We start from the raw sequence: 26,549 nt of genomic DNA, 5'->3' as shown, positions 1-26,549 counted from the left end.
TTACTACACTTGAATGCCGTTTTCTTGGTCGCGGAAGCGAAGACCGAGGTGCTCAATCGCATAGAAAGCGTGACGACGGCAACTATCCGGGGTGCGTTCCTCAGGGTTACAGTCACTATGTCATTGATTTACCTAGCACGCCCACTTCTACAGGGTAAAATCTAGACCACAAAAAAGATCTTACCGAAGACGTTGAAGGGTGGGCAGCACCCCTGCGGTCCTGCCACCCCTGGAGCCATTCATCGTCTTCCCGCCCGTGGCTGTGTGCATTCTACCACATCTACCCACCTTAATTGGCCAGACATGTCTATAAAAAGCTATTTTAGCAAATATACACTTTATGATTCGTCATAGCCTTCCCCATAAACTACCTGGCGCCAGGACCCAGGGTCCGGCGGCATGTAGCGAAGAACCCTGGGACCGATTGGCTTTTCCACAGATGCGCCGATCGCTGGTATATTGTGTTGGCGTGTTAGCGAACACAGAGGGAACTTGATTCTGCCGGTGGCAATCCTTCTGCCACAATATTACCGTTGATAGGCATTCTTCAAAAGATCGGAGAGAATGTTTCAATATTCCCATCCCATCACTAAGTATCAGATAACCAGAACGCAATATTCTTATTTTATTTTCATCCAACCCTTTTTCTTGCACAGCTTACAAGACTTATGCCGCCTGTGCTATGGATAGGAACCGCTGCTAGATGCAGTAAGACAGCACGGCGCTATAGGTACCTATTTCTAGATCGTGCAGACAAGAAGCAATCTTGAGCAGGTCTCAGCCTTGTTGTGCAACACCCTGGTCGCGCATGTGCAGCAGTTGACTGCTACCTTGCCTGCCTTCGCCTCTTTTTACTTTAAAGAAGACTCTTCTCATCGACATCCATTTTTCTTGTTCCTTCTCGATCTTGATGCTAATTTGGGTTGAAACTTACCCATATTCTCTCACGATCCCAACTTGGCCGGTCGTCTGATCCTGGATTCGAATCATGGCTTGCTCAGTATTCAGCGCCGGCTTTCTACGCCTTCCGCCGTCTACTGCTGCTCTCCTTATCAGTATGGTATTTGGGTTGACAAATAGTCATTTGCTGCCCAGACAGACGAAGACTGTTGAGCTTCACGAGTTGAATGTCGTTCCTTTTCCGCGGCCAACGGAAGCTCCAGTCTTACTATCCGACTTGTTACGAAGGCAGGGACAGAACACAGTATGCGGCTTTATCGGGGGTAATCCAAACCTACCTGCGACATGCCTGGCAGGGTCCCATTGCGTATTGGAACAGGATCATGGTGTGGTGGGCTGCTGCCCGGACGGCGGAACTTGCTCGACGGGTATATTCACTGGTTGCGTGGACCGGAACAGCGATCTGCAAACCGAAATCAATCCTTATGTGTATACGTGCCAAGGGTCGGACGTGTGCTACAGGAATAACTTTGCTGGCGGGTATTACCAGTTTGGTTGCGGAACCGCATCGTCACTGGGTACTACTGTCGAAACATCCGTCGATGGCATGACAAGCTTGGTGTTCGAAGAGACATCAGTATCGTTAACGGCATCGCCGTCAATCCTTCCCGAGCCTACTTCCATCGGGTCCCAGCCTTCAAGTGCGACGGAGGACCCTAGCCCGGATCCTCCTCCTAGTGGGTCTGATACACCTTCGAGTGCGACTGAGGACCCCAGCCCTAGTGCGTCTGATACAGCATCACCAACGTCACCAACGTCACAAACACCCTCAGTTACAACAGACCCTTCGTCTGTCTCTGAAGCCTCTGAATCTTCGCCTTCACTGTCACCGCCATCCTCCGCGTCCTCCTTGTCACAACCCTCATCTTTGCTTACATCCTCCGTATCCGACTTATCACAAACCTCATCTTGGTTTACATCCTCTCCATCGTCGCCAAGATCTTCAACATCTTCAATATCTACATCATCTTCGCTTACATCTTCGTTTTCATCAACAACATCGCCTTCATCGACCACCAGCACAAATACGTGGCCGAGTATAACATCCTCATTTGGTGCCGGAGAACCCACCGATTCCAGTTCGCCCACGGCGGCAGCCGGAGCTAGTGGGACTAATAGGGGGGCTATTATCGGGGGTTCCATCAGCGGAGCCGCTATTCTAATAGCGATAATTGTCGCCATAGTCCTCTTCTTCCTGCGGAAGCGGCGTGGTAACAACCGCGAAGGTCCTGGGCCTTTACCAACAAACGCGCCGCCCAGGACAGAATATATCAGGTGAGCCTCTGGTTTGCACTACATACTAAGGGTCTAGCTAACCTTTCGTACAGTCCAAAAAATCACGGCGCTGCGTTTGCGCCTCTCCCCTCGTGGCAAGACGAAGAGGAAGACAGGAGACCCCTAACTCAATACACTAGCCAACCGTACCGCGCGCTCCCCGAGCCGCCGCCACCTAAAGCAGAATCCGGCATGCCACCTGCAAGGACTGCGCCAATAAACCGTGGTTTTTCCCAGCCGTTACGCTATCACCCTCCCACAGTACGCCTAGTTCCCCCTATGGGTGTAGGAACAGGGCTTACCCCCGTCGCGGAAGAAGAGAACCCGTACGACCAGGACAGCGCCAGCGAATCCGACCCTAGTATCCGCCGAGGCCCCACGCCGTCCGAGATCGACGACTTCTCACGCGCGTATATGAGCGCGGCCATCGGCACCCGGGAGCTCGACGAGGTCCGGCAGCCACTTACCGACGGTGGAGCACGGCGCTCCGGCGCCGAGTCTCCAGGCGGAAGCCGGAGTCCTCCTAGGGGCGATGGCACGGGGAATAGGCCGTTGTGGCAGCAGAATCGGCAGCGGGGGAGGAATTTGATGTGGGTGTAATAGAGGCGGCAATTATTAGCTTGTTGCAGACGTGCATACGTATATAATGTCTTTTTTTTTTCCCCTCCTATTCGTTAAGAATTGGATAATTACTTTTTTTTTGATCACCTTACGACACGATATTACACTACGCAACACAACATCACGGAATACAGGAGTTCTACATTTGGCTGGATAGGGGTAAAGGGGGGATGGCTCAGGTATTATGACGAAACTACTTACGATCCTATACTGGCTAGGCGGGTGTTTGGTGGGGTGTTGCGGCTTGCATGTTTGGTGTTTGGGGCGTTTCGGGGGTAGACTTGCATATATGTCGCGGCTATGGCGGCATCGGTTTAACGGGGAAGATGGGGGTCAGGTTGGTTGCTTGTTTTATGGGACCTATACACTACACATATACCATACACGAACGGGCGGCGTTGTTTGAGTTAGAGATAGGTAGTTTGGTGGATTTGGAGTTGCCTCGATGTGTAATGATGTTGAGGCCATCGAGAAGAGGAACTTGGACATATTATCAAGTGTACGTATTTAAATTAAATTATAATAGAAATGAAGAGAATACCTAAAGCCGCTATAGCATGCATAGCTTTGATCTTACATACATTTTACATTAAGCAGTAGCGCATTGCTGTTAAGAGGTACTATAGGTTGGGGTTGATTATTAAGTGCATGTACCTAACTTGTAAGCCATGCGCAAGAGAAAAAATGATAATATTGAATATTCATTAAACCAACCTCACCATTAGAGCTCCCAGGTCTTTGGTACCCTACCCTAAGAGGATCATCACGCAAGTTGGGCATACCTATCTAGGTACGTATGCAGGTGGGTAATGCACTCCTCACCAGGTAAGAATAATAAACGCCTAAACTACATGTAGGAAGTCAAAAAGAACATAGAGCAAGCATCAAAGAATCTCAAAAGCATAAAGTGTAAGAAGCATAAATCAAATGGTATTAAAGCCTATCCGAACCGGTGATGATGCACACGCCCTGCCCGCGGTCTCCTTTCGAGATACCTATCCCACTTTCAACCTCCAACCACTGTCACCACCTTAGTTATGCGCACGAGCAGAGCGTGTAATAAAAGAAAATAGAAGCAAGCACCACCTTTTGAGCCGCCAAAATGACAAGCCGAACGCCAAATGTGCCATATCCCCTCCGTACCCTATAACGAGCGTAGGCCTTCGGATCTTTGTGTGCGGGTTGCATGTCGGTGTGATTGCGTATCATGTAGGCCCGCCTCGTCCTACGCGACAAGAAAACAGGCAAAGAATAATCCCTAACGCCTCATAGCCCCCGATTTCGTGACTTTGGTCATAGTTGTACAGACAAAGATTCCCGTTCTGAAATGTAGTCACAAAGGACCTCCCAACCTGGGATATAATAATGCCAATGGAACATGCTGATAGGCTTGATAATGCTGACGATACTTCATATAATTATTGCCTTCCTAAAAGACATTGTCTTCCTAAACGACGACGTGAGTGCTCATGTGTTCCACTGCCTCTTTAATACTTCGAAGCATGCGCTGGTTGACGCAGAAGGGGCATCGTATAGGACGATCGGCACCACCCAGGGCGTTGCCGCTTGAGATGGGAGTCAAGGTTAAGGCGGGATCCTCAGGTCCGGCAGGAGTGAAGCGTGCGCTATTTCGCTGTTGAGGTACAGGTGTTTGCAGGCTGGGCGCAATAGGAGGGAGACCCTGTTCTTGTCGCTCGCGCTGCTCACGAACGGCAGCAGCCTCCGCCTCGGCGTCCTCTTCTTCTTGCTGCATGGCACGTAGGGCGTTCTGGAGTACCACCTCAGGGTCTTCGGTACCTGCAAAGGCATTGGGCTCGGCAGGGTTGATAGTTGCGCCGGCAAGGGTGGGGAGAGGGGCCGGGGAGGGGTTCTCGAGGCGACGGACGACTTCGTCACGAACTTGAGCACAGGTCGAGAGGCTAGCTTCGACGCCGACGACGCGAAGAACTGCGTCGCGAATGGCAGCAGGGCTGGTCTCTGCACTGATGTTCATGAAACGGGGAACAGCGTCGATGAGGTAGGGGATATCATCAGCAGGATTAGAAGCATTGCCATGGCGGCGTTGGCGTCGAATGAGTAGGCCGTAACGCTTCTTAAAGCGATGAATCCAGCCGGGAGAGAACTCTGGAGGAGTTTCGTCCTTGTAACGGGGCAGTTGCTGGAAGATAGATTTTGCTTTCTCAGCAAGTTCCTCGTTAGAAGGGTTGCGACCAGAGGCGACGACTTGGCTGTGCCATAAAAGAACAAGCTTCTCTACGTCAGGCCAATTACCAAATCGCAGACGCGAACCACTAAATTGATTATCGTTGTCGAGACGCGCGTATTTGGGCGATAACGAGTGACTGATAGTGCTCTGGCTAATATTCTGACCGTACTGGCTGTAGAACCATTCGATGCAGGCTTTGTGGGAGGGTCGGGTAGTTTGGGAGTGTGCCCAACGACGAAGAGCGCGACGCTGATCAAGGGTGAGAGAATGTCGCTCCTTTGGCGTGGTCGCGCCCGTAGGAGTGTCCGGGACGTCGGGGACAGCGGGAACGTCCGACATGTTGGATAGATCGGTAGTCAGCTTTTAGAAGGGTTGATGATGTGAATTTCTCAATTGATTCAATGAAATTCGCCGGCTAATCCTGTAAACGAAGCACAACCCGGGTTTTGGATGTAAAGGGGGTTAATGAAAGAAGAAGAAATCGGGGCGCGAAGTTTTGTGGTTTGAGAGGTTTTTTTGTGCAAGCAACCGCAGCAGGTGGGAGGGGTGCAGGGGCCAACTGCTCTTTTTATCCAATCGATATATGGGTCTACAGAATTATAGGGCATAAAAATCGAATGGTCTGTGCATACATTGCATTGAACGACTTTATGCTTAAATCTTCCAACGCTCAGAGCGCTATTTCCTATGCAATCACCGTCAAGGTACACCGAACGGACCCTCAGTTAGGACATGCGCCCTTAGTCACGTACCTGATAAACACTACTGTAGATAAGACATAAGGTGGGTATAAGGGATTAGCCATGCATAACTCGCTACACCGTTATCAAGAATGCTCACCTCACCGGACATTAGAATAGATAAACCTAGCACAGAAATATCGCCATACAAGAACATGAGCGTAGCCTCCTCAGCCTGAAGGTAAAATGTGCAATTAAGCAGGACCAAAAGGATTCACCTCGCATTTTGCCTAGACGCACCGGTTATGAGCAATATTTTACGTTTAAAATGATTTGATGATTCTCGATTTTGATATGTGTGAAGCGGTTATAAGGCATTTGCGAGGTAAGTAGCTAACAGCTAGCATCTTTTGAATCGATGAAAAGAATATTCACCTACAAGTATGTATATACAAGTATATATATTAGGGAGAGGCTATTAATACTGAATCAGGGCCTGAAACTAGGTCGCGAAGAGACATAGTTAAATCATGTAACCTCCTTGATTAGCCAATACCATCACCACAACCGAGAGCAAGAAACAAATATCATTTAACGTTCATTTTATTCGTTCTTTAGAGCTATCGTCGACGCGTCTCGAGGCAGGAAGCAAACATTAGCGTTACTTCATGTCTCTCCGCTACCTAGATCCCCGGGCCCCGGCCACCTCATTCATCTGCCCAAGGGGTTGCATGTAGTTTCCCCATGTCCTCAAGAGTAAATGTCCTACGACATGCCCTCCTCCCCAGGTTCTACTGGACGTCTTTTGGTCACCTAATAGCTCCGACCCATCGCCTATTCCATTATCCCATTTCCTCATTTATCCATCTCCGCGTCCAGTAGATAACACTCGGGGGAAGGGTTAATAAAAAGAAGTTCAGAAGCTGTAAATATAGAAGAATAAAAAGCCCGAATAAATTTGTGCCCGTAAGAAAAAGCAACCGTGTCCACGCCAAACCGTAAGGTATACCGTATAAAAAATAGAAGAAAGGCTAACCTATAAATACCCTCTTCGATCCGGCTCGGTGCTGAAAGGAAAGAATTTTGAAGATTTTAGAAAGAAAAAAGATCCTTGTGGGTGAGGGATTATGACATAGAAAACGGTATTAGACAGTCGCAGTAAGAGTAACTCATCTCGAACCATTCAGTCATTCAACTACCTTAAGCGAATGCGCGTACCACTAGACGACACTACTCTAACCACTATAACGTAGACTATTGCTACTTATTCCAAGAACACGGATAGAACTCGTGCGCTGTAGGTCTGGGTAGATATGTTAGGGTAGGCACGGCTAAGGGTCGCTGGAGGGTTTGGGATAAATCCTGCATCCAATTCGAAAGCAGCTGCTGAATTGTCGGGTGTAAATGCTAGTAGAACGAAGCGCATTGGGTATATTGTATATGGAAATATTCAGGGGGTATCGACCGATCCTTAAGAGCCTTATACCTGTTCAACAAAAACAACCAGCTTTTCGTTATGCTCTAGAGCATAGTTAAGATCGTTGTTGCTCAGGAGACTAAGCTTGTCACCACTCTGCTCGTCTCGGTAGAAGAGCTGGATTTGGTCTCCGCTGGAAACCTTGGTTCGTTCTCTAATTCTTTCGTATAATTGTTGAAAGTTGGTATCAGATGGTACACGTATTAAAAACGTGTCGTCGTTGAAATGTAATTTGACCTTGAGAGATGGCCCTCCTTGGCTGATCCCTGGTGATAATGAGGTTTGTGAGGGTTGGGAAAGCGACGACGCTTGTCGAGTCATCTGCGGCTGACCATTTTGCATCTGTCTTGGGGCCGCCGATAACCCAGAATATCCATTCCCGTTTAGATTGTTTCTTGACGACTGCCGCGAGTGATCATCTCTTGGTGAATCAACTGATGAGCGGGATCCTCCGGACAGCCTGTATTCGTCGCCGTTCGGCTCCATCTCGTAATCTCCCTCTCTCGGGGCAAAGAACTGTTTTACCAAGTTGCACTTCGAGATATATGGCGGCTGTCCCAATAAGTTCTTTACGTATGCATCCAGATTGTGTAGTCGTCCTTCCGTAATTGCGTCGGTCACGTAATTAACAGGACCGGGCATATACGGTAATGTGCGCTTATGCGTGCCGGTATTTCCAGCTTCGGCGGGGAACTCGGTCAGAAGGGCGATTTGGAAATCGTAGAAGTCTTCGTAATAACGCGAAAGCTCCCAGTGCCGGCCGTCTTCTAAGGTTGCCTCGATCACAAACCAATATTTGTCCTCTGCAAAGCAGTATCGCGGTATCCGGGCTGATATAGGTGCGTATAATTGTGAAGTTGATTTTGAAGCGTCCTGATTCTGTTGCACGGCATTTTGGGGTTGCTGTTGGGCTTGCTGCTGATATCCATTAAACTGCTGTTGCTGCTGAATTATGTCAGTACGTCCCGATGCGCACGTGGAGTAATCAACGATTACTTACGAGTGAAGGGTTTTGCTGTTGGCTCTGGCGATTGGGACCCGGCTGCAAGCTCATCCGTTCCATGCCCTGTTCCAGACCCGGTTGACCACCAGCTTCAAATTTGCCTAACGTGATGCTACTATTCTTGTAATCGGCTGCCATCTTCTTCCACTCTTCCACCTTAGGAACACCGGCGCGTTTCACAGCCTCGTGGGGATTCGGAACGGCCGTGTCCGTCGACATATCTCGAATTTCTACGAACGAAACGGGAATGAGGCCGGGGCCTCCTAGGCGACCGATCGGTTTTGCGACAAACCACTCGGGATTGGATTGCGCGATCACTATGATTGCCTCGCCAGCTTTCGCTTCCAGTTCGTCCGCCCTCTCCGCCTGAAAGTCGTACATCACAATTCCATAAACCATGGCTCCGTTTTTAGTACCCGACTTAGAACTGCGCTGACTCAACGCCGGTGTAGGAGGTATAGTCGACACGTTGGTCTCGGAGAATCCGGAATCGTGGTCGTCCTTCTTCAAGGTCAACGGGCGACCCGGGTCTGATGACCCACTATCTCTTTCGGTACGCCCAAGGGCTTGGAAGAAAGCTACCGGAACTAGACCTCGAGCGTCAGGAAGCGCTGGGTTGCATGCCTCATACCAATCCGAGTCGTTTTCGCGGCCGATAACATGAAAGAAATCACCCCTCGAGAAGCTCAGTTCCTGGGCAGTGGTTGCCTCATAATCATAAAGAGCTCGAATGACCTATGGATGTTTCGGGCATTAGCATCGTGTCCGATGTGACAAAAGTGGGCCAAGAAATAAATGAGAATTGAAGAAAAGAAAACAAGAGGAGGCATGGGACAGGAGCGAATATCGCCAACCTTTTTTGGGGGAACAATGGCAACTGCGGACTTTGGAGCGATGGAGACCTGAGGCCTATCCTTTTCGCCTTTGATTGACCTTCTCAGAGCCTGAATAGAGCGCATAACGTTAGCCACGGCATTGACGGATGCGACCAAGTCGCCATGTAGATTGGAACGCGACATGATTGCGACCGATGGCCAGGCACGTTTAAAGGCATGTTTAGTAGAAGGGAAAGGTAATCATGCAACGAAATCAAGACAAACAGAGGAGGGGTTCTTAGGTTTAATGGCGCACCTTCATCGTTGTACAGATTCGGAAGCTTGTGGATTGCGAAGTCAAGCAGAAGGAGGCGGAGGCGGCAAAGGAGGATCCACGAAGGAATGGGCGCAGGCCAGAAATGGCAGACTGGGCTATCCCCGAGGTTCAGGTACGGTTACGCGAAAGCAGCGGAATCTCGCGGTCCTGTTTGACAGCGAGTCTGAATCAGTGCGACAACGTGTAATCGCAATGAAGCGATAATAGTCGCGGGAGTTCAGCCGGTGGGATCGAGCAGTTGAGGTGCGTCAAGGTGAGACCTTTCGCAACGCAATGGAGAGGGAAAAATAAACTGAATCCTCGAAAGTTACCTAGGTAAGGATTCCTTATTTTTTCTTAATTTCTTTTTTTTTTCAAGCTTGCCTACTTGTCGGCCAGTCGATATCGAACAAATAAGCAGTGAAAAAAAGAGGAACGATCGCGATTGTTTCCTTATCCTGAGCCGATTGTAGTCAATAGCACTGCCTACCCTGGGATGGCCTTTTCGCTATTTCTTTCTTTCACGGATTCGCCGTTTCTTTATCTCCTTCCAGCAGTCACAATAGTGGGTCGGATATTAATTGTTTTGCTGGTTAATATGCGTGGCAGACACGCACGTTATTCACTTGGCTCCGGCGTTAATGCTTGTAATCGTGTTTTCTGCTATCGTCGGTCCAGTCGTCGCCCTATCTTCCTGTAGTGGAATGCAAGAAGTTGTCGACAGGTTATCTTTTGGAGATTGAGTAAGGTCAGGAGGACAGAAGATGAGGAGGAGAGGAACAAGACTGGCTAGATTTGAGAATGACTGACTTGCTTTGCGCTTAACTGGGATGGGGTGGGTTGGAGTGACTGGCTGGGAGAACAAGGTGGAAACGTTGAAAAAGTGGGATAAATTAAGTCGGGCGTTAGCAGATTGGGTAGGCTGAGTTGTGGATTGCTTGTAGGTGTGTGCGCCATGGGTTATAAGTGGCCCTTGACGGACATGCCTGCCCTTCAATGCATTTTGGACGGGCGGATAGCCTGCATGCCATTCACGTCCATGCCTACTATACAAGCAGGAGCAGGAGCAGCATAGGCAAAGGTACGTACCTACCGTGACCCAAACGGGACAAGGGAGAATTCAATGTTCGAAAGAACTTTCATGCATGGATAGTGGAGTGCTTTCAAAAAGATCCGACTACATGAAAGAGCTAGGGCGACCTAGACTGCCGGGTACTGCTACATAGAAGACAACCTTAGCGCGTGTTAGCCCTGTAATTCAGTAAATGTAAGATGAAGAATAAGTCATATTATCATAAGTGGCTGGAATATAAGCAGATACGAAATGAATATGTGAGATTTATTATTAACTATATAATATTAGTAATAATATAACTATAATATATAACGTGTAACTATAGAATATGGAAGAGATGAAAAGTGACGAGGTTTAATATGACAAAAGAAGAGTCTCCAAGTTAAATGTCCGCTACGCAACCGCAACCGCAACCGATTATCGCATCGCATAACAATCTGTTCTAATAAGTGCATGGTACTTAAATCCTTTAAGTTTAGCTACCCACTAGCCCACCATTTTAGAGCGTGTTTTCAAGGTTGTTTGCCCCTCCACTTCCGTTTAGCCCCTCACCCCGCCGTGGCCACTTATGGTCACATTCCCCTCTAATAAGAAGAAAAAAAAAATAAAAAGGAGGCCCCAAACAATCTAAACAATCCATTGAATGGATTCCATTCTGCTTGATCGACTGACGACACATGGAGATCGCATAAGTCATTCCGAAAATCGTGCACTTGTCGAACAAGATCCACGTACTAAATTAGTGTATACTTCTAGATCATGATTCTTCTTTTTACCTGTTTGCTTCTTACAAACACAACCAATTCCTACTTCCGTCACCTAATCACCAGAAAAGCGTAACTCCGATAGGCTTTCTATTACATCGTGGCTTCGTGGAGCAGTCTACCAACCGGTTGGGCATTGGGCATTGTTTAGGCTCGTAGTGGTCCTAGGTATGTAAGTGCCAGGGCACCCTAGAACAGCATCCGGCTCTACCGCTCTGCCGCTCTATCGCTCTACCACTATCACAATCATAATAATTACCTCTGCTCTTTTTTCTTGATTTTAAATCCGCCAGTCGGAGTCAAACATTTGGAAACGAAGCCACATCTCTCCAATACCGGTAGCCGGGGAACCTCCCTTCAAACTCGGTCCTTCAACCCAAAACACGACGTCGCAATCAGAACGTTACCGGTACGTTACCGGTACGTCGTGCTCCACGCCCAGTAAATGGAACCCATGGCTTGGCTTCGGTGCCCGAGCTTCAGGAACATCCCCTGCGCGTGCTCCACGGCCGGAGAGATCTTTTCTACCAACTTCGACATCGTACCTTGCAGCGTGCATGGCCACTTACGTACATATAATACATACGCGTCCTGACGGCGGAAATTATCGTCGAGGACCCAAATTATTAGCACTCGGATCGGATTGTATTGTCCTTCCTTAAAATGGGTATAGAAATACATATACGACTTCCTAGAGAACAGTAGGCGCTATTGTCGATATTGCCAACTTCCTAAGAAACATCAGGATTGTCGGCGATGCTTTTTATGCAACCCAATAAACGCGAGACTGAAGCAAATGCGATTATAAAATATGCAGGGCAGCCCCTGAAACAGCACATGAACTTACTACACGTACCCTCCCACTCACCGTTCCTGCATACACTTTTACGATTTATAACAACCAATGCTAAATTACAAATTCGCCGTATTATTGGTTGGTGGTACCTTGCTAATTATTCGTTAGATCCGACAGATCTTCTCGGTAGAGACAACACACCTATTAAAACAGGTGGCGTTGTCAATTCCGTAGGAGGCCTGATTTTATTATCTTCATCGAAGTTTCACGCATATTGAGACCGCACCTTGAGGCTTTTTAGGGATAAAATACTAGCCACAATAATTCAGTCGTTAAATGACGTACTTGGACATATATTTACATATGCCAATATCCTCGGCTTGGCTACCTTAACTAGCGTTCTACCTTCTGATTTACATGTATATACATAGTAATGCATGAAAATAGCCCTTGTCCGGCCCAGCTCCGGTCAACCCGGGACCCTCCGGAACACTTCCAGAATGCCCAAGTTAGGTCAACAGCTACCTACACCAACACATACTAGGAAGGTAATCCTCTGCATAGCACGGATATATCTTACCTCAACAACTCTAGCTGCATGAAGACACGTGAATAGAGACACGTGAAAAAAGAAAAGCTCCTAGACGCGGAAGAGAATGGTTCGGAAACGTGGAAACTATATGCCTTAACCCGCACCTAGTATTCCATTCTATTCATGCGATACGCGGAAGCACGGATCATCTCGTCCCGACGGCGGTTCCCCGACATCGTGAAACTGGACCAAGCGCTGAAACAAAGTGACGGCGTTGAAAAAAGACGGCCCGTCTTCGCAATAATTTACGTGAGGGATAGATATGCACGTCATTCGTTCCCCATCCTATCTAGGGATGAGATGGCTGCTGCACATCTGTGCTCCCATTCCAGCCGGGTAAACCGCCCCTGGGTATCCTCGAGATCAACATTTTGAATCTTGGTCGTCTTGCATGTGATGTTAGATTATCAGGCCACGCGATAGATATCACAGATCTCCTCCCTGGGGAACCTCATGCTATGAGGGGTCATCTACATGGTCGTAGGTAGGTCAAAGCTACGATCTGGCAAGACCCCAGATTTCCCTTTTATTCCCCAACTCACGGACCTCGATTCCATCCAAGCAGGAATCAAGGTAGATAATATCAAATAACTTGAAATTCGACAGCTCGGTATCCATGGGACTCGCTCTCCTTCCCCCTCTCTCTCTCTCCAGCCCCCGCACACCTTAAATTCGAGTCTTCACCCAGCCCAGGCCTCCGCGAGGCGGCCAACCAGCCCCTCGTACTCGCACAGGCGGAAAGAAGCACAAGCTCGGCGCACGAGACATCGTACTCGGACCAACTAGCTACCCGTGTGGCAGGTCGAGCCGCGCGAAAAGAAAAGAAAAAAAAACTTACCTTGCGCACAAACGTACGTAGAGGGCATCTCGCCTGTGCGCCTTCCCGTCGCGCTTGTGCCGCCATTTGCTAGGGTACGGGAGCACCCGCGGCTTCGAACCGGTGCCCTTTCGTTGGTCCCGTATCAAGCCCTCTAATGTAGTTCAGGCCGTGCGCTCGTCTCTCGCGCTTGCGTGTGTGTAATGCGACGTTCACTGCCCACATGTGTACCTCTCATCCTCTTCCTCCCCCCCTCCCTCTCCCTCTTTACATACCACCACCTACAGCCAGGAGAAACAAAAAAGAAAAAGTCAAGGTAAGTCCTCCGGTGGGCAGCACACAAGAAAAAAGAAAGAAAAACCAGCTCGAGTTGCGTGGGATGAGATGAGATCATACGACGGCTGCATGTCTCAGGTGTGTAAAGCCTCCGTCAGCTTCCCTCGGTGTATGTAAAGTCTGCCACCTGTTCTAGGAGATTCCTTGTACAATGGACAAGAGATAATGGATGAATGAATGAATGAATGGGCTGATTGTAGGGTAGTGTAAGAATACGATATGTTACTCACTTGATAACTTACTCACTTGATAACCACCTACGGCTAAGAATTCAAATCCATGCTAACTACTAAAAATTCCAATAAGTGCCTAGTTCTGGGAAGAGTGTTCTTGTAAGATATATGCTTTTATATTCATTATACGTGAGCTTCGGTAATTTATGTTTGTTGTTAAGTTCTCGTAAGTAATAACAAATCAAACGGTCCATGTTTAATGAGTCTCCATTCACATAACCTCCCGAGCTGTCAAATTCAAGATGTCGACCGTAAAAGACGCCGGCCGAATGCCTTAGTTTTATAGAGCAAGCCTTCAGGTTAAAGCTACTGTATTCTGGTCCGACATGAATAAAATAGTGCCTACAATTAACTCTAGGAAATGACCGAAGCCAACATTTCACCCCTAAGACAAATGTATCGAAACTCAAATCATATTATGGACAGCATAGAAATGCTTTCCGTAGGCTAACATTACGGATATTTTATCTATGGCTCAACCGGTTCCACCGTCGATCCCTTTTGCTAAAATTTTCCATGCAATTCCAACCTTACGGAAGCTGACGAGTGACTAATGCACACGACCAGTCTCTATCGCGTGAGGGTATCGGTAAAGTAACTAGGCCACTCGGTCCAGAAACGCCAAACTCCTGAAATGCTCAGAGTAGAACCAACATGCGCCTCACCGATGATGACTGGAGTCCGAGAGAACCTTGTGCCGTAAACCTCGCCTCCATGACCAACGCCAACATCGAAAAACTCTGACCCCCCTTATCAAACGTCCCACCAGGCACCTATGCCAAACCGGACCACGACTGTTTTTACTGCGATTGAATGTCAATGTAAGATATGTTCGTGGGTGGACGCGTTGCGCCCCATAATATCGATCGATCAAAATGATCAATGGCCGCGTCATAGATTCATACTCGGGGGAAAACCAAGTTCGATATCCAGAGCCGCCTATCTCGAACGACATGTCTCGTCAAATCAACGAATGCTGGTGGTCGGAAATGTGAAAAGGAATGGCTACGAGGGTGTAATGTGTAGTGATGCGATGCAGTCAGACCAGATGTGAAGAGCGTTGCGTCGTAGGGAGAAAAAAACAAAAGATATAAAGAGAAGTTGGCAGACAAATCAAATCTGGCCTTTGAGGTCGACTCTACGGAACGCCTCAGTTCTGGCTGTCTCGAATAACATCCCAGCCTTTCCGGTTAGGAAGGCAATATGGTCTTGCCGTTCTTGAAGCAGATCCTGGCCGTTACAGTCGATGATGAACTGTGCAGCTTCAGCATCAGACTCGAAGGCCAACTCCTCAGTGATGTAACGAAGCTTCAGATCTGGCTTAAATCTATCACCAAGTTAGTATCCAAGCTTTCTCTGCAGGCAGGGATAATACTCACGCCTTGCACATATTTGAGAGTGCAGCAAGTCGTTCACGTTTGACAAACATATCCATGAGATATGCTCCCATGTTGGGAACGTCAAGATATAGCTGGAAAAATCTATGGTAGTTGCCTAAAGCGAGGGCTGAACGTACGTCCAGAGCATGCTTGATCGGTCGCTCTTCTTTCTCTGCTGTAGTTAGATCTGCGATGGCGTCATTCAACGCCGACCGGTTTGCGGTATGGATGAAATACAAAATACGATACGCCTTGAACTCGATAGAATTGCCCTTCAGACCCGACTTATAAAGAGCACGTAGCTGAGTCTGGCACTGATTATACTCACCGAGATCCCCCTTCTCCAAGGCAATTCTGGCATGGATTTCATAAACAGAAACAGTGAAGTCATTTCTAATGCGTTGTACTGTCAGATCCTGGCGAAGCGATTTAAACTGATCACAAATGTAGTTATAGTTGCCGTCCTTCCGCCACTTCTTCTTAAGTAAGTCTAGCGTCTGATGCAAAACACGTTCGGGTCGGACATCGGCTGCTTTCGGTGCAGCAGTTAAGCGTAGATATCTCTTCTCCAAGGATTCGTTGAGTCCGACGATAGGTCCGGTAGGGGGCGGCGGGCTAGGAGATCGGTAGGTAGACTGGTATCCACCATCACCGCGGCGCTGTCGCTTCTCGGCATTCTTCTGGAACTTACTTTTGGCCGGTAACGGACCTTCCATCGACGGTTTGGTAACTCGATCTTCGAGAGAAAGCGCTCTAGTGCTACGCCACGGTACCGAAGCGGTATTGGTCTGTTCGGGTCCGCTGAGATCCGTAGACTTCCTCTTCTTTGGGTTAATAGGAGCGATAACAGAGGTAGGAGTTGTCTCTGACACCATGGATGGTGCCATAGACTGCATCAACGCTTGTTGGCGTTCATTCTTGATTAATGCTTGCGGTAAAGGCATGTTGTCCCAATCCGTAGTGTACATAGTTCCGCAATCCTGAGTGTACCTGATAGTATCCTTCAACTTGGCTTCCATCTCGGCACGGGTTACGCTGGGATCTAGATTTGATGACTGGAAGGACCTTTGCACATAGCTGCGCACTGAATCTGGCCAGTCAAACTTCTGCTGCTGAGGTTGCTGATTCGATGAAGCAGTCATGGTGTTTGTTGATTGAGAATTAGCAGGAGTGGAATAGTTATACTGAGATGGAGCTTGGTATGCTTGACCAAAGCCTTGACGAACTGGAACGGCAGTATATGCGGCGTCTATCAAAGAAGCCAGTATTAGCATCAGGCTTATTCGGAGGGATTATTAGATAAGGGGGAAAGCACATACTGAGAGTAGTAGGATAGGTAGTAGGATAGGCGTAAGGCGTTACTTGGACGCCGGGCGGGGGTGGTGCTGCCCAAGACATTGTAGTCAAGATTGTTCTGTACGTAAATTACCGAGAAGGCGTTGGCAGAATTTGGCAGAAACAAAAAAGGTTAGTAGCAAACCCCAAAAGAACTCTGCAAAGAGAAGAATATGGAGAGGCAAGTTAGTTTTATCGCGTTATAAACTCGATGAGTAGATGGACAAGAACATTTACAAACGCAACGAGGCGAAATGTAATATGTTCGGCGATAACAAAGAATAGATATGTAGATGTGCGTTGTGAATGTGTGTGAATAGGGAGGAGTTGGAAACAAGGGCGGAAGCAACGGGCAGGTTATTAATTTGGGCGGTCAGATAAAGTGCAGTGGCCCGAGTGCCTAGGTACCTAGGTACATAGTCGGAAGTACCTAACTCACCTAAGGAAGTAGCAATTTGCTGTGTTGGCGCCTATGAGTGTTGGAATATCTTCGGAGTATCATCGGAATGTAGGCCGATATATGGGTCCATACTGCACGGACCATTCCATTTAGATGTCATACCTAATGTACTTCGTACCTAACCTAATTCCGTACATCGAAGCTACATACATGTATCAATGTACCTTCCTTATTATCCGTGATCTTAGCTTGCGTCAGTTCAACATCTTCTTATCAAATCCATAGACAGGTTATTCCCGGCTTGTTGTCCTCCCAAATTTCAGTCTCTCGTTTAAGTTAACCGATATGACGAATGTTTTTAAAACAAATCGACCTTACCACTGCCCTCAGGCCTTCCTATCTTCCCGACGAAGTGCTCCTCTTTGTCCAGGACAACGTGGGGCTCTATGAGGGGTGAGTGACGAGTCTGCTAGTATCTAGTATCTAATATCTAATATCGATTGCGACGCCAATGTCTATGGTTATTTGTCTATGGTTATTCAGTAACTAATCACCACTTCCCTTTTTCATCTTTATAGGAAATACAAATTACCGAACCAACAGAATGGTCAAGTCTATCTGACCTCGCATCGAATATGCTACGTGGACAAACAAGAGCCCAGAAAGTACTCTGTTGCTTTGGACTTAAAAGATGTAGAGAGATATGAGTTCTATGTAGGAGTTAGGCTATACCTTCACGAAAGGGAATCTTTTTTGCTAAGAGCTTTCTTTATAGGCGGGATTTCTAAAATCTTCCCCGAAAGTAACCCTCTTCCCTAAGCCAGCCAAACGAGGTTCTCTCCAGTCCAGAGCAGCCGTAGCCACATCGACCGTCTCCCGTAGTAGTGGCCCATCACCTCTACCAACATCCGAGTCCGCATTTCGGTCCCCCTCTACCAGTACGCCACAGGCCAGTTCAGTAACATGGGTTTGTACGATATGTAGCTTTCCCAATCCGGTTCCGTCTAATTTCGACCCGACAACCGCGAATGCTCATACCCCGTTACCGTCGTGCTTAGCCTGTGGTATCAAACCAGCATTAACACATATGCTTAAAGCTGCTATATCGAGTGTTACCAGTAGACAAGTGACTTCTTCCGTTTCCACCCCACAGCCGCCATTTACACTACCTTCTCGATCGCAAAGTCTGGGTCTAGCCAACGATCAATCTCGGGGTCTAGAAGCAAATCTTTCGTCACGGGACACAACAGCTAGTTCGACAAAATCGGATGGCTTTGAATGTCCCCGCTGCACCTTTTTGAACCACCCCTCTCTCTTGACTTGTGAGATATGTGGCGCGCCCCTCATTTCCCACGATGTTCCTATGGCAGTAGCGCACAGCAGCCAACCTAGGACAGACTCGCCGGGGCCTACGCTTAATTTATCCAGTGCTACCGGCTTAGAGAACCCGGAGAGTGTCAAGCTGTCTTTCCGAAATGGGGGAGAGAAGATTTTCTACGAGCGGCTTAAGAGTTCTATGACACAGCGTAAATGGCTCTTACAAGAAGCGCCCCCTATTCCGAACGGGGGTTCTACCGACACCCGCGCGGACTCGTCGTCGACATCAAGACCCGGCGCTAGCCGAAACAAAACCGCCGGTATCGCCGGGCTGGAGAAGATGGGACTAGATAGGCGGAAGAACAATGAGCTGGTCATCGGGAGCGCATTTGAGGATCTTGAAGCCTTGATGGCTTCTGCCAAGGAAATCGTAGCGCTTGCGGAATCATTTGCCCGGCAGGTCAACGGTGGCGCTGAAAATGCGACATCCGAAGCAAACGCATTACTTGCCGAGTCGGCTAGCCAGCTAGGCCTCGTGACCACCAAAGACATCGTGGGTGGCGGAAGTAGCTCAGGATCGGAGTCGCTTTACTTGTCTGAATTATCTCGGAACCTTGCCGAGTTCTTGGCGGACGACGCTAGAGGAGTACTTAGGAAAGCCGGCGGCATTATTAGCCTGGTCGACTTATGGGCCATGTTCAATCGCGCTCGCGGAGGTGTCGAACTTGTTAGTCCTAACGATTTTGAAAAGGCGGCCCGTTTGTGGGGTAAACTGAGACTCCCAGTCCGGCTACGTACGTTCAAGAGCGGCGTGATGGTAGTCCAGAGCCGCGACCGTACAGACGACACCACGATTAAGGCGCTGCTAGCGTGGCTCCGGGACTTGCATGACATACCACCGGATAGAGATGTCGCTTGGGATTGGCAGGAGTTCGGTCGTGGCGTTACTGCGCAGGACGCTGCCGAGCGATTCGGATGGAGTATTGGTGTCGCCGAAGAGGAGCTCGAGATGGCCGAGGAGAGGGGCGTTCTCTGCCGCGAGGAAGGCATCGAGGGGCTTAAGTTCTGGGAGAACTACATCGATACGGGAGAATACCGCAACAAGCCACGAAAGACTCAAGAGGCAGAAGAGCAAATCATGAAGGCCCTTAGTGCGGCTGGTCTTCTATAAAGTCTAGGATAACTAGATAGAATTTACAAGTAAAACATGTCTTGCGTGAAATTCTATTATATTCCACGTTGATAAGGTTCCATCATTACCGCCATCGAATCCTTCTAATACATCAAAACATAATATCGCCATTAACCGCCGATCCCAAAAACCCGCCTTGAGGGGTACTTGTTCGAGCCCGCCGTCTAGTATAATTCGGTTTTTTATGTTTCCGCCGTAAAACCTATAATCCGTAACACCATACCATAACATACTGCTCGCAACAAAGTACAGCCGCTAAGTAGCTAGCGACCTACTGGTTTCAAGCAAGCTTCTCCATGAGATTTCTTCGTACCTTTGTGTTTACCGTCCCTCCTAGCCCAAACGCAGGGACGATCCTGCATATCCTCGCCGCAGCACTTATCGCCCAGTTCTTCCGGACCTGCAGCCATCGGTCGCGCCAGGACACGAGACCCCCTGTCCCTGGCCGGTTGTACATGTCGAGGCCGAGTAGATGCACGGGCGTGGAGAATAGCTGGACGGCGGCGGGAGCGGCGAATTGGGCGATGGTGGTTCCGCTGATTTTCTTCTGTAGTTCGGTGCCCATGCGCTCGTTTAGTATAGGCCCGAGAAGCGGCGGCACGTTGAAGGAGGCGAAGATTGTGAGACAGTCGCGCAGCGTGAACAGCACGTAGCTCGGCATAGGCACGGGGCGCGGCGGCCCACCAGGTCCGAACATCTTAACGAAAACCTGGTCCTTGTAAACGCAGAGCCCGACGTTGGCAGCGCTCGACGCGGCGAACTTGGCCGTCCCGGTCGTGACGTGCGTGGCGGGCTTGTTCAGCGCCGTCGAAGTTACGGTATCTAGCGTGTTCGCGGTCCAGTACGTGCCTCCGTATAGCATGAATATCAAAGCGACGGGCTTCGAGAAGAGCATGGTATGCGGGCGGAGGAAGAGCATGCGGAAAGAGGCGCGGAGGCTGTTGGCGAGGGTGTTCCGGCCGGATGCGTTTTCCATTATGGATCTAGAGCGAGGAACGTGGTCAGCGCATATGGGAGCCGGACGGGAAACTAGCAACGTTCCTGTCAATAATGGATATGAGAGGCGCGACCATCGACGCAGCGCACGCGGCGCTCGTCAGGTCAGCGCCTAGTCTTAAGGCTAGATTCTTCGTGTTCCATCGCTGTTGTAGCCCGGACGAGGGCATGTCAACGGCGTCTTTGCGCGGAAGCGGGATTGGCGATGCGGGATTGACCAGCGGCTTTTCAGCGCCGACGTCGTTCTTCATTGCGGCTTTGGGGGGGTTGCTTTACTCTCTCTCTCTCTCTATATATATATATATACCTATACTCGGCCACTGATATGCTTTGCGTACTCCCTCGCAACTCGAAATCAAATCACGAAGATGAGGGACTTCGGGGCGAGGGGCAAGGAGCGGGAGGAATTTACGTTGCTTGATACATCAGGTCTAATTAAATGCGAGAGAGAGAGAGAGTCAGTCTAAATAAGAGATGAGGGAATTCTAGTTCTGCAGGTTACACCAAGTCTCGAGCGCTCTTTCTTTTCTATATAATGAAAGTAATATGTAAAAAAGAGAAGTGATAGGTGCCCTCGGTGTACGGAGCTCAGCTTCTTAGTTTACTTATCTATCCACTGGCAATCGTCATTTTTATAAGCTTGTACCGAGCTCGGAGGTTATCAGGGGATGCTGATTGGATTAAACCCTGGTTTAAGCTTTCTTTTTCCGGGGAGATCTTGACCACAGTGAGAGGCATTTTGGTACGGTACTGTAAATGCGTAGTAGGTATAGGAGGTACATACCTCCTATCTTGACCCGCAAGTACTCCCCAGCTAATTTTCTACTAGATAGTACAAAACCTAACATGACAATAGAAGGTAGCTTCTATTTTCAACAGATGCAAGCATAACTCGAAGAGATTGGGCTGTGAGTAATTATTATTTTTGGACTTATATAATAATTGCTGTGACATTATCAGACCCTTTGTGTGATTGTTACTTAAGGCTAATCACTTTTGTGATGCTATTCCGATCTGTATTTGATTACTATATTTGATCTAGAAAACTCGAACACGTAACTTACCTTGTTTAACTATGCCATATAAAACATCATGGTTTGATTCTTGAGACACGTGTAGCGTATGTTGCCAGTATTGTTATAAGTAAGGGATTTACAAGTAAAGGGGTCGGGTTCTAATTAAGCCATTAGGTATTCATCTGTTTATCCTCCCATCTGTAGTTCGACGTTTGATGGATGTGATTCATATACCAAGTCATTTTTGGTCAAGGAACCAGTTGGGAAGAGCTTGATTTGCTTGTCCAATCCTGGGTATAACGTAAACTACGTGACTGTATCTATAATACATTCAGGGTCGAAACGATGTGTTTCAATTCTCTTAATATATATATCTGTATATAAACGAAACGGGATTTTCCATTTTCCTCTTTTCTTTCTATACATCCTACCATCGATCCCGTACCAATACCGGCACTTGATATTCACCTATCAATGGCGGACAATATGGATCCCCAACCTACCAGCAAGCTACTTACACCCGAGATACTGGTTGAGGAACCTATTCGCGGGGGAGCTATACCTAACCACGATGGAACGCACGCTCTCTATTACGAGCGCAGAGCCAAAATTGGCGATCAAGTATCCGGATGCTGGAAAACTATGGACATCGCAACCGGAGAATCACAAACTCTCATCGCGGATAAGCTTGTATATGAAGCAACTTGGTTGGCAGACGAGCCCGGTACGGTAATAACCCTGAGCAAAGTCGAAGGTGCTCAGAATCAGACCCAGGTCGCAACCTACGATCTCAAAAGGCCGGAAGTGAAAAGGCAAACCGCCCGTTTCTTCGCGGGACTATGCTCCCTCAGAGTGGCGCGTCTCAAAAACGGCGATATCGCGTTCGCGGTGGGCGGTCCCGTAGGGGCAAATAATGAGCTGCGTAAGGAGGTAAATTATACCCAGCGATCACATAGCGGGTGGGTATACGACATTGACGAAGTGCGAGAGGTACGAGACCATTCCCTTATCAATGACCCCTATGACATCCTCGCCGTTATGGTTGGATTGGCGAAGAGTAACTAACGATACATAATTATTATCAGATGGACGACTACGTAGATCATAGAAAGCATTCAATCTTCTACTCGGTTTTAAAGAAGTCTGAGGAGGGATGGAAGTTGGCTGGATCTCTGCATAACGCTCTTGTCAACACAGACCTCGAGCCAAAAACCGCATACGATCTATCTCACGGGGGAATCGTATTCATAGCCGAGGATCTTGGTGTGAAACATCTGCCATCACGGGTCTGGCACACCTACCTCCTTCGACTGGATTCTTTTAATAGGGCTAGCACTCACGGGCCTAGGAAAATAGAAATGCCGGACGAAAGCCCGGATGAGAGTCGTGAGTATAGCAAATACCCCTATTTCAGCTCCGATGGATCTCAGGTCTTGTTCTTGAGAGGGGGTAACATCCATCTCTACCGGCTCGGCGAAAGCAAAACCGTTAAGGTGCTCGATACGTTAGCAGATGGGAAATGGTCATTAACCCCAAAGGCGGCTGATTTCGCTCCTAGTGGCAAAGCCCTATATGTCAGCGCCGAAGACAGCGGGAGACAAAATCTTTATAAGATCGACCTACAGCCAAATGCAAAACCCAAGCTGCTTTGCCGCGGCGGTAATGTGCATGCATTCTACCCTCTCGGCACAGACGACGAACAGATCCTCGTAACCAGCTCAAGTCTAGTAGACAGTTCGCTCTACAGTATCGTCTATACTGATGAAAGCAGCGAGCCTAGAGTGCTTTCATCGTGTACGGACCACGGGGCTCGACTTGGTATTTCCTCGAGTCAAGTTTCAGAGGTACACTTCAAAGGTGCTGGCGATTATCAAGTCCACGCATGGATGGTAAAGCCTAGCTACTTTGACGAAAGCCGAAAATACCCCTTGGCTCTTCTTGTACACGGAGGACCGGAGAGTTCCTGGACGGACGCCTGGGGCCTTAGCGTATGTCACCCTTTCATATTATGTATTGTTAATATTATTATAAGCCACCCGACTTACATGCGTTTACAGTCCAATCTCGCGCTTTTTGCTGAACAAGGCTATATCGTTGTAGCTCCGAATATTACTGGCAGCACAGGCTTTGGTCTGGAATTCAAAAAAGGTATGTCACTAACCTAAGGACGTCTTGCCTACGATATCAAAAGCTCACGTAGAAGATAGCAATACGAGATAACTGGGGTGGTCGTCCATACGACGATCTAGTCAAATGCATGGATTACCTCGAGCATAACCCCAATATCGATATTGATAAAGCCGTCATGATAGGCGCTAGCTATGGAGGATACATGTGCAACTGGGCCCAGGGCCACCCGCTTGGCCGACGTGTGAGTAATTTCCTGCAGTTCTAATTAGATGTGTCATACCAGCTACTAATATGCCTTTTCTGATCAGTTCAAGGCCATGGTCTCCTGGGGCAGCATCTTCCATCTGCCAACCTACTTTATGGAACGGGATAGGTTCTTAAGCTTCGACAAGACACATCGCTTCAGCGGTTCGGAAATCCTATGGAAGAACCCCGAAGGTTTAGAGCGGTTTAACCCAGCACGTCCAGATCTCCTCCCTAATTGGAAGACCCCCATGCTTGTCGTCCACGGGAACGATGATTTTCGGTGCCCAGTTACCGGGGGCTTAGCTGCATTCCGTACGCTACAGCTACTGGGAACACCGTCTAGACTCCTTATATTCCTTAATGAAGGCCATGGTGGATATAAGCCCCAGAACAACCTCAAATACCTTCGGGAGGCTTTTGCCTGGATTAATAAATACACCGGTCTCGGGGAGGAACTGTTACGAGACGAACATGAGTTAACACCCTCCCTTAGGGATTGTTATCTCGGTCCAGGTTGGGGACTGCGCGATCATTGGACAAGCGACTGAACAGTTAGCCTACCTATCTCAATACCCTTTTACGCATCTGCAAGTGTATGTAGTACGTCTACTTTAGCATAGGAATGGAACTTGGACCTCAGATTCCACCTGGACTATCAAAGGTAATAATACCCTCTTGGAAGATGAAACCGCGAGTATAGATACAACTCACTAACTTATAAAAGAAGATATAACTACAATACGGTCCAAACTAGAAAAGGGCTCGAAGAGACTAACCACAGGTCTGGATAAGCGGTGATCCACGGCTTCTATGCTGAACTCTGATCGTAATGCGCCAGTATACATAGTAAGGAGCGTCTCCCTGTCCAACGGCAAAAACGACACCTAGTAAAAATATTAATCAGAGGAATCGTGTACATCACTACCTTAGGCGCTCCTAGTGGACATTAAGCCTTCCTGTAAAGGTCATACCAGAGAACTCTCCAGCATGTATGTACATAACTAAAATGCACCTGCCTTATGTAATTCTTGATACAATCAACCGATACTAATTGGGCCAATTCCAGCAAACCTTAAGCATTATAAGATGCGCTAACCCAAAAATACTCGAATTATTTTAATACCTACCTACATCCTACCAGAATCACACTTGTAGCCCGAGGGGTTGACCGATTTAAACCACCTTTGTCTTGTAAAGACATTGATAAATGAACCTAAGTACCGGCACAAGTTTAAAGTTAGCTACCTAGGTACCTTTTAAAAGGACTTTAGGACAAATGAGAAGTATATTTTAGTTAATTTAATCACGCCAGCTAAAAATATTCAACAGAATCTAACGTGTTATGGCTACTTAACTCTACCTGGAAGTTGCAAGAGCGGTATGGTCTATTTGGGCACCTAGATACCTACCTAACCTACAACCCACGGGATAGGGGGAATAGCTACCTGTGTACCTACCTCATATGTTAGCACTGGATCGGCAAATCAGCTTCCCAAGAGCTTGGGATCCCCACATCAGATCTCTGTAGATCCCTGTATCTCTCCCGAAATCCGGGGTTGAAGAGCAGGGGTATATCGGTACATACCTAATCCAAGATAGAAGGAGCGAATTTGTATTGGGTTGGGTTAGGTTACTCTTAAGGTGTGAATCAATGTTATGTTGTTTATTCGGCGAAGGAACCAGGATCAATAATTAATATTTTCTTTTAAATATTTTAATCACAGATTCTCATTGGTGTAATGTTACAAGAGACCCGTACCTGCATTAAATACATCCGCAGTACGGTACATGATTAGAGTTCCCGTAAGGCAACCGCCATTGGAGAATCGGTTAACCGGCTCCTTCCCCAGCGGCATCAGTATCAAATCACCCCGAATCACCACGCCGTCTTACAAAATATATATAAACATAGCTCCCCCGGAGGCCTCCGAATTAAATTCCGTCAACAATTCCTTCAATTTGTTGTCTTGCACCACCAATCACTTACATGCTTGACCCATTGGCTACCGTCACACCAACAAGACTAATCCCTTATTCATCTACTTGATCAAACTCTCTGCGCTACCACTTGCGACAACTATCCAACATGTTCTTCAGACGGATTCCTTCTTTCGACCCCATTCGCCCAACGGGCATCGGATCGGTTCCTTAGGACAGAACCGAATTGATCACCCCCTGGCAGACGTTCCGCGAGCACGTGAAATCCTGGTGTCGCAAGATATTCTCTCGAACCAAGGTACAGGAAGAGCAGAAGCGTAAGTTCATCCAAGACCTAGGCACCATGATTGATTACTGACTACGGCTACACAGCAGCCAGCCCCGACCCCCAGCCCGAAGCTCGCGAGCTTGGAGTCCTCAACATCGATGGACCGCCGCAGCTTGATATCTCAAGAGGCCCTACACTCAGTGACAGCTTGTCCGATACCGGCTTCATCCTGTACAGCGATCCCGCTAAGAAGAAGAAGAACAAGCAAGCATCCTCTGAGAAGTTCCGCTACTCATTCAGAGGCGAGGGTAGCCGTCCCGTGTCGATGATCACCGAGGAATCATCCAAATAAGGATTTGTCACAAC

The 26,549-nt window shown here is 48.2% G+C and overlaps 6 protein-coding genes across 6 annotated transcripts; 3 read left to right on the top strand and 3 right to left on the bottom strand.

Annotated features, from left to right (window-relative positions):
• Positions 1 to 785: 785 nt before the first annotated feature.
• F5Y00DRAFT_166604 (uncharacterized protein) lies at positions 786 to 2,423 on the top strand. The gene is made up of 2 exons (XM_048004794.1): positions 786 to 2,226; positions 2,278 to 2,423. The coding sequence occupies exons 1-2, from the start codon at positions 989 to 991 to the stop codon at positions 2,360 to 2,362; spliced, it is 1,323 nt and encodes a 440-aa protein (XP_047861448.1). The 5' UTR covers positions 786 to 988; the 3' UTR covers positions 2,363 to 2,423.
• A 4,799-nt stretch (positions 2,424 to 7,222) lies between these two features.
• Positions 7,223 to 9,181, bottom strand: F5Y00DRAFT_255224 (scd2/ral3; the record flags this gene model as incomplete). The annotated part of the gene is made up of 3 exons (XM_048010274.1): positions 7,223 to 8,161; positions 8,220 to 8,957; positions 9,077 to 9,181. 3 exons carry the CDS (start codon positions 9,179 to 9,181, stop codon positions 7,223 to 7,225), a joined length of 1,782 nt encoding a protein of 593 aa, XP_047861447.1.
• Positions 9,182 to 15,049: 5,868 nt separating this feature from the next.
• On the bottom strand, positions 15,050 to 16,828 carry F5Y00DRAFT_166516 (SAC3/GANP/Nin1/mts3/eIF-3 p25 family-domain-containing protein). The gene is made up of 3 exons (XM_048004793.1): positions 16,665 to 16,828; positions 15,346 to 16,594; positions 15,050 to 15,293 (listed from the first exon to the last, which is right to left on the bottom strand). The coding sequence occupies exons 1-3, from the start codon at positions 16,741 to 16,743 to the stop codon at positions 15,080 to 15,082; spliced, it is 1,542 nt and encodes a 513-aa protein (XP_047861446.1). The 5' UTR covers positions 16,744 to 16,828; the 3' UTR covers positions 15,050 to 15,079.
• Positions 16,829 to 17,285: 457 nt separating this feature from the next.
• On the top strand, positions 17,286 to 19,719 carry F5Y00DRAFT_166488 (Vps36-domain-containing protein). The gene is made up of 3 exons (XM_048004792.1): positions 17,286 to 17,533; positions 17,659 to 17,794; positions 17,856 to 19,719. The coding sequence occupies exons 1-3, from the start codon at positions 17,433 to 17,435 to the stop codon at positions 19,566 to 19,568; spliced, it is 1,950 nt and encodes a 649-aa protein (XP_047861445.1). The 5' UTR covers positions 17,286 to 17,432; the 3' UTR covers positions 19,569 to 19,719.
• A 150-nt stretch (positions 19,720 to 19,869) lies between these two features.
• F5Y00DRAFT_265466 (uncharacterized protein) lies at positions 19,870 to 20,836 on the bottom strand (the record flags this gene model as incomplete). The annotated part of the gene is made up of 2 exons (XM_048011791.1): positions 19,870 to 20,572; positions 20,676 to 20,836. The coding sequence occupies 2 exons, from the start codon at positions 20,834 to 20,836 to the stop codon at positions 19,870 to 19,872; spliced, it is 864 nt and encodes a 287-aa protein (XP_047861444.1).
• A 1,251-nt stretch (positions 20,837 to 22,087) lies between these two features.
• Positions 22,088 to 24,525, top strand: F5Y00DRAFT_265465 (alpha/beta-hydrolase; the record flags this gene model as incomplete). Its single annotated transcript, XM_048011790.1, has 5 exons — positions 22,088 to 22,591; positions 22,687 to 23,589; positions 23,659 to 23,749; positions 23,809 to 23,972; positions 24,040 to 24,525. The coding sequence occupies 5 exons, from the start codon at positions 22,088 to 22,090 to the stop codon at positions 24,523 to 24,525; spliced, it is 2,148 nt and encodes a 715-aa protein (XP_047861443.1).
• Between the last annotated feature and the right edge of the window lie 2,024 nt (positions 24,526 to 26,549).

Source organism: Daldinia vernicosa (assembly GCF_022497035.1).
Source record: "Daldinia vernicosa strain CBS 139.73 unplaced genomic scaffold F5Y00scaffold_55, whole genome shotgun sequence".
NCBI classification, from domain to species: Eukaryota; Fungi; Ascomycota; class Sordariomycetes; order Xylariales; family Hypoxylaceae; genus Daldinia; species Daldinia vernicosa.
Note: the sequence above shows the minus strand (reverse complement) of the source record. Positions and strands in the feature narration are given on the sequence as shown.

Bases quoted from the DNA above. Each gene is read 5' to 3' on its own strand.
- F5Y00DRAFT_166604 (XM_048004794.1), top strand. From the start codon at position 989: ATGGCTTGCTCAGTATTCAGCGCCGGCTTTCTACGCCTTCCGCCGTCT. The intron at 2,227-2,277 runs ATATATCAGGTG...GGTCTAGCTAAC, and splicing joins AACGCGCCGCCCAGGACAGA to CTTTCGTACAGTCCAAAAAA.
- F5Y00DRAFT_166516 (XM_048004793.1), bottom strand. From the start codon at position 16,743: ATGTCTTGGGCAGCACCACCCCCGCCCGGCGTCCAAGTAACGCCTTAC. The intron at 16,595-16,664 runs GTATGTGCTTTC...CTTCTTTGATAG, and splicing joins TACCTATCCTACTACTCTCA to ACGCCGCATATACTGCCGTT. The intron at 15,294-15,345 runs GTGAGTATTATC...ACTTGGTGATAG, and splicing joins CTCTCAAATATGTGCAAGGC to ATTTAAGCCAGATCTGAAGC.
- F5Y00DRAFT_166488 (XM_048004792.1), top strand. From the start codon at position 17,433: ATGTTTTTAAAACAAATCGACCTTACCACTGCCCTCAGGCCTTCCTAT. The intron at 17,534-17,658 runs GTGAGTGACGAG...TCATCTTTATAG, and splicing joins AACGTGGGGCTCTATGAGGG to GAAATACAAATTACCGAACC. The intron at 17,795-17,855 runs GTAGGAGTTAGG...CTTTCTTTATAG, and splicing joins TAGAGAGATATGAGTTCTAT to GCGGGATTTCTAAAATCTTC.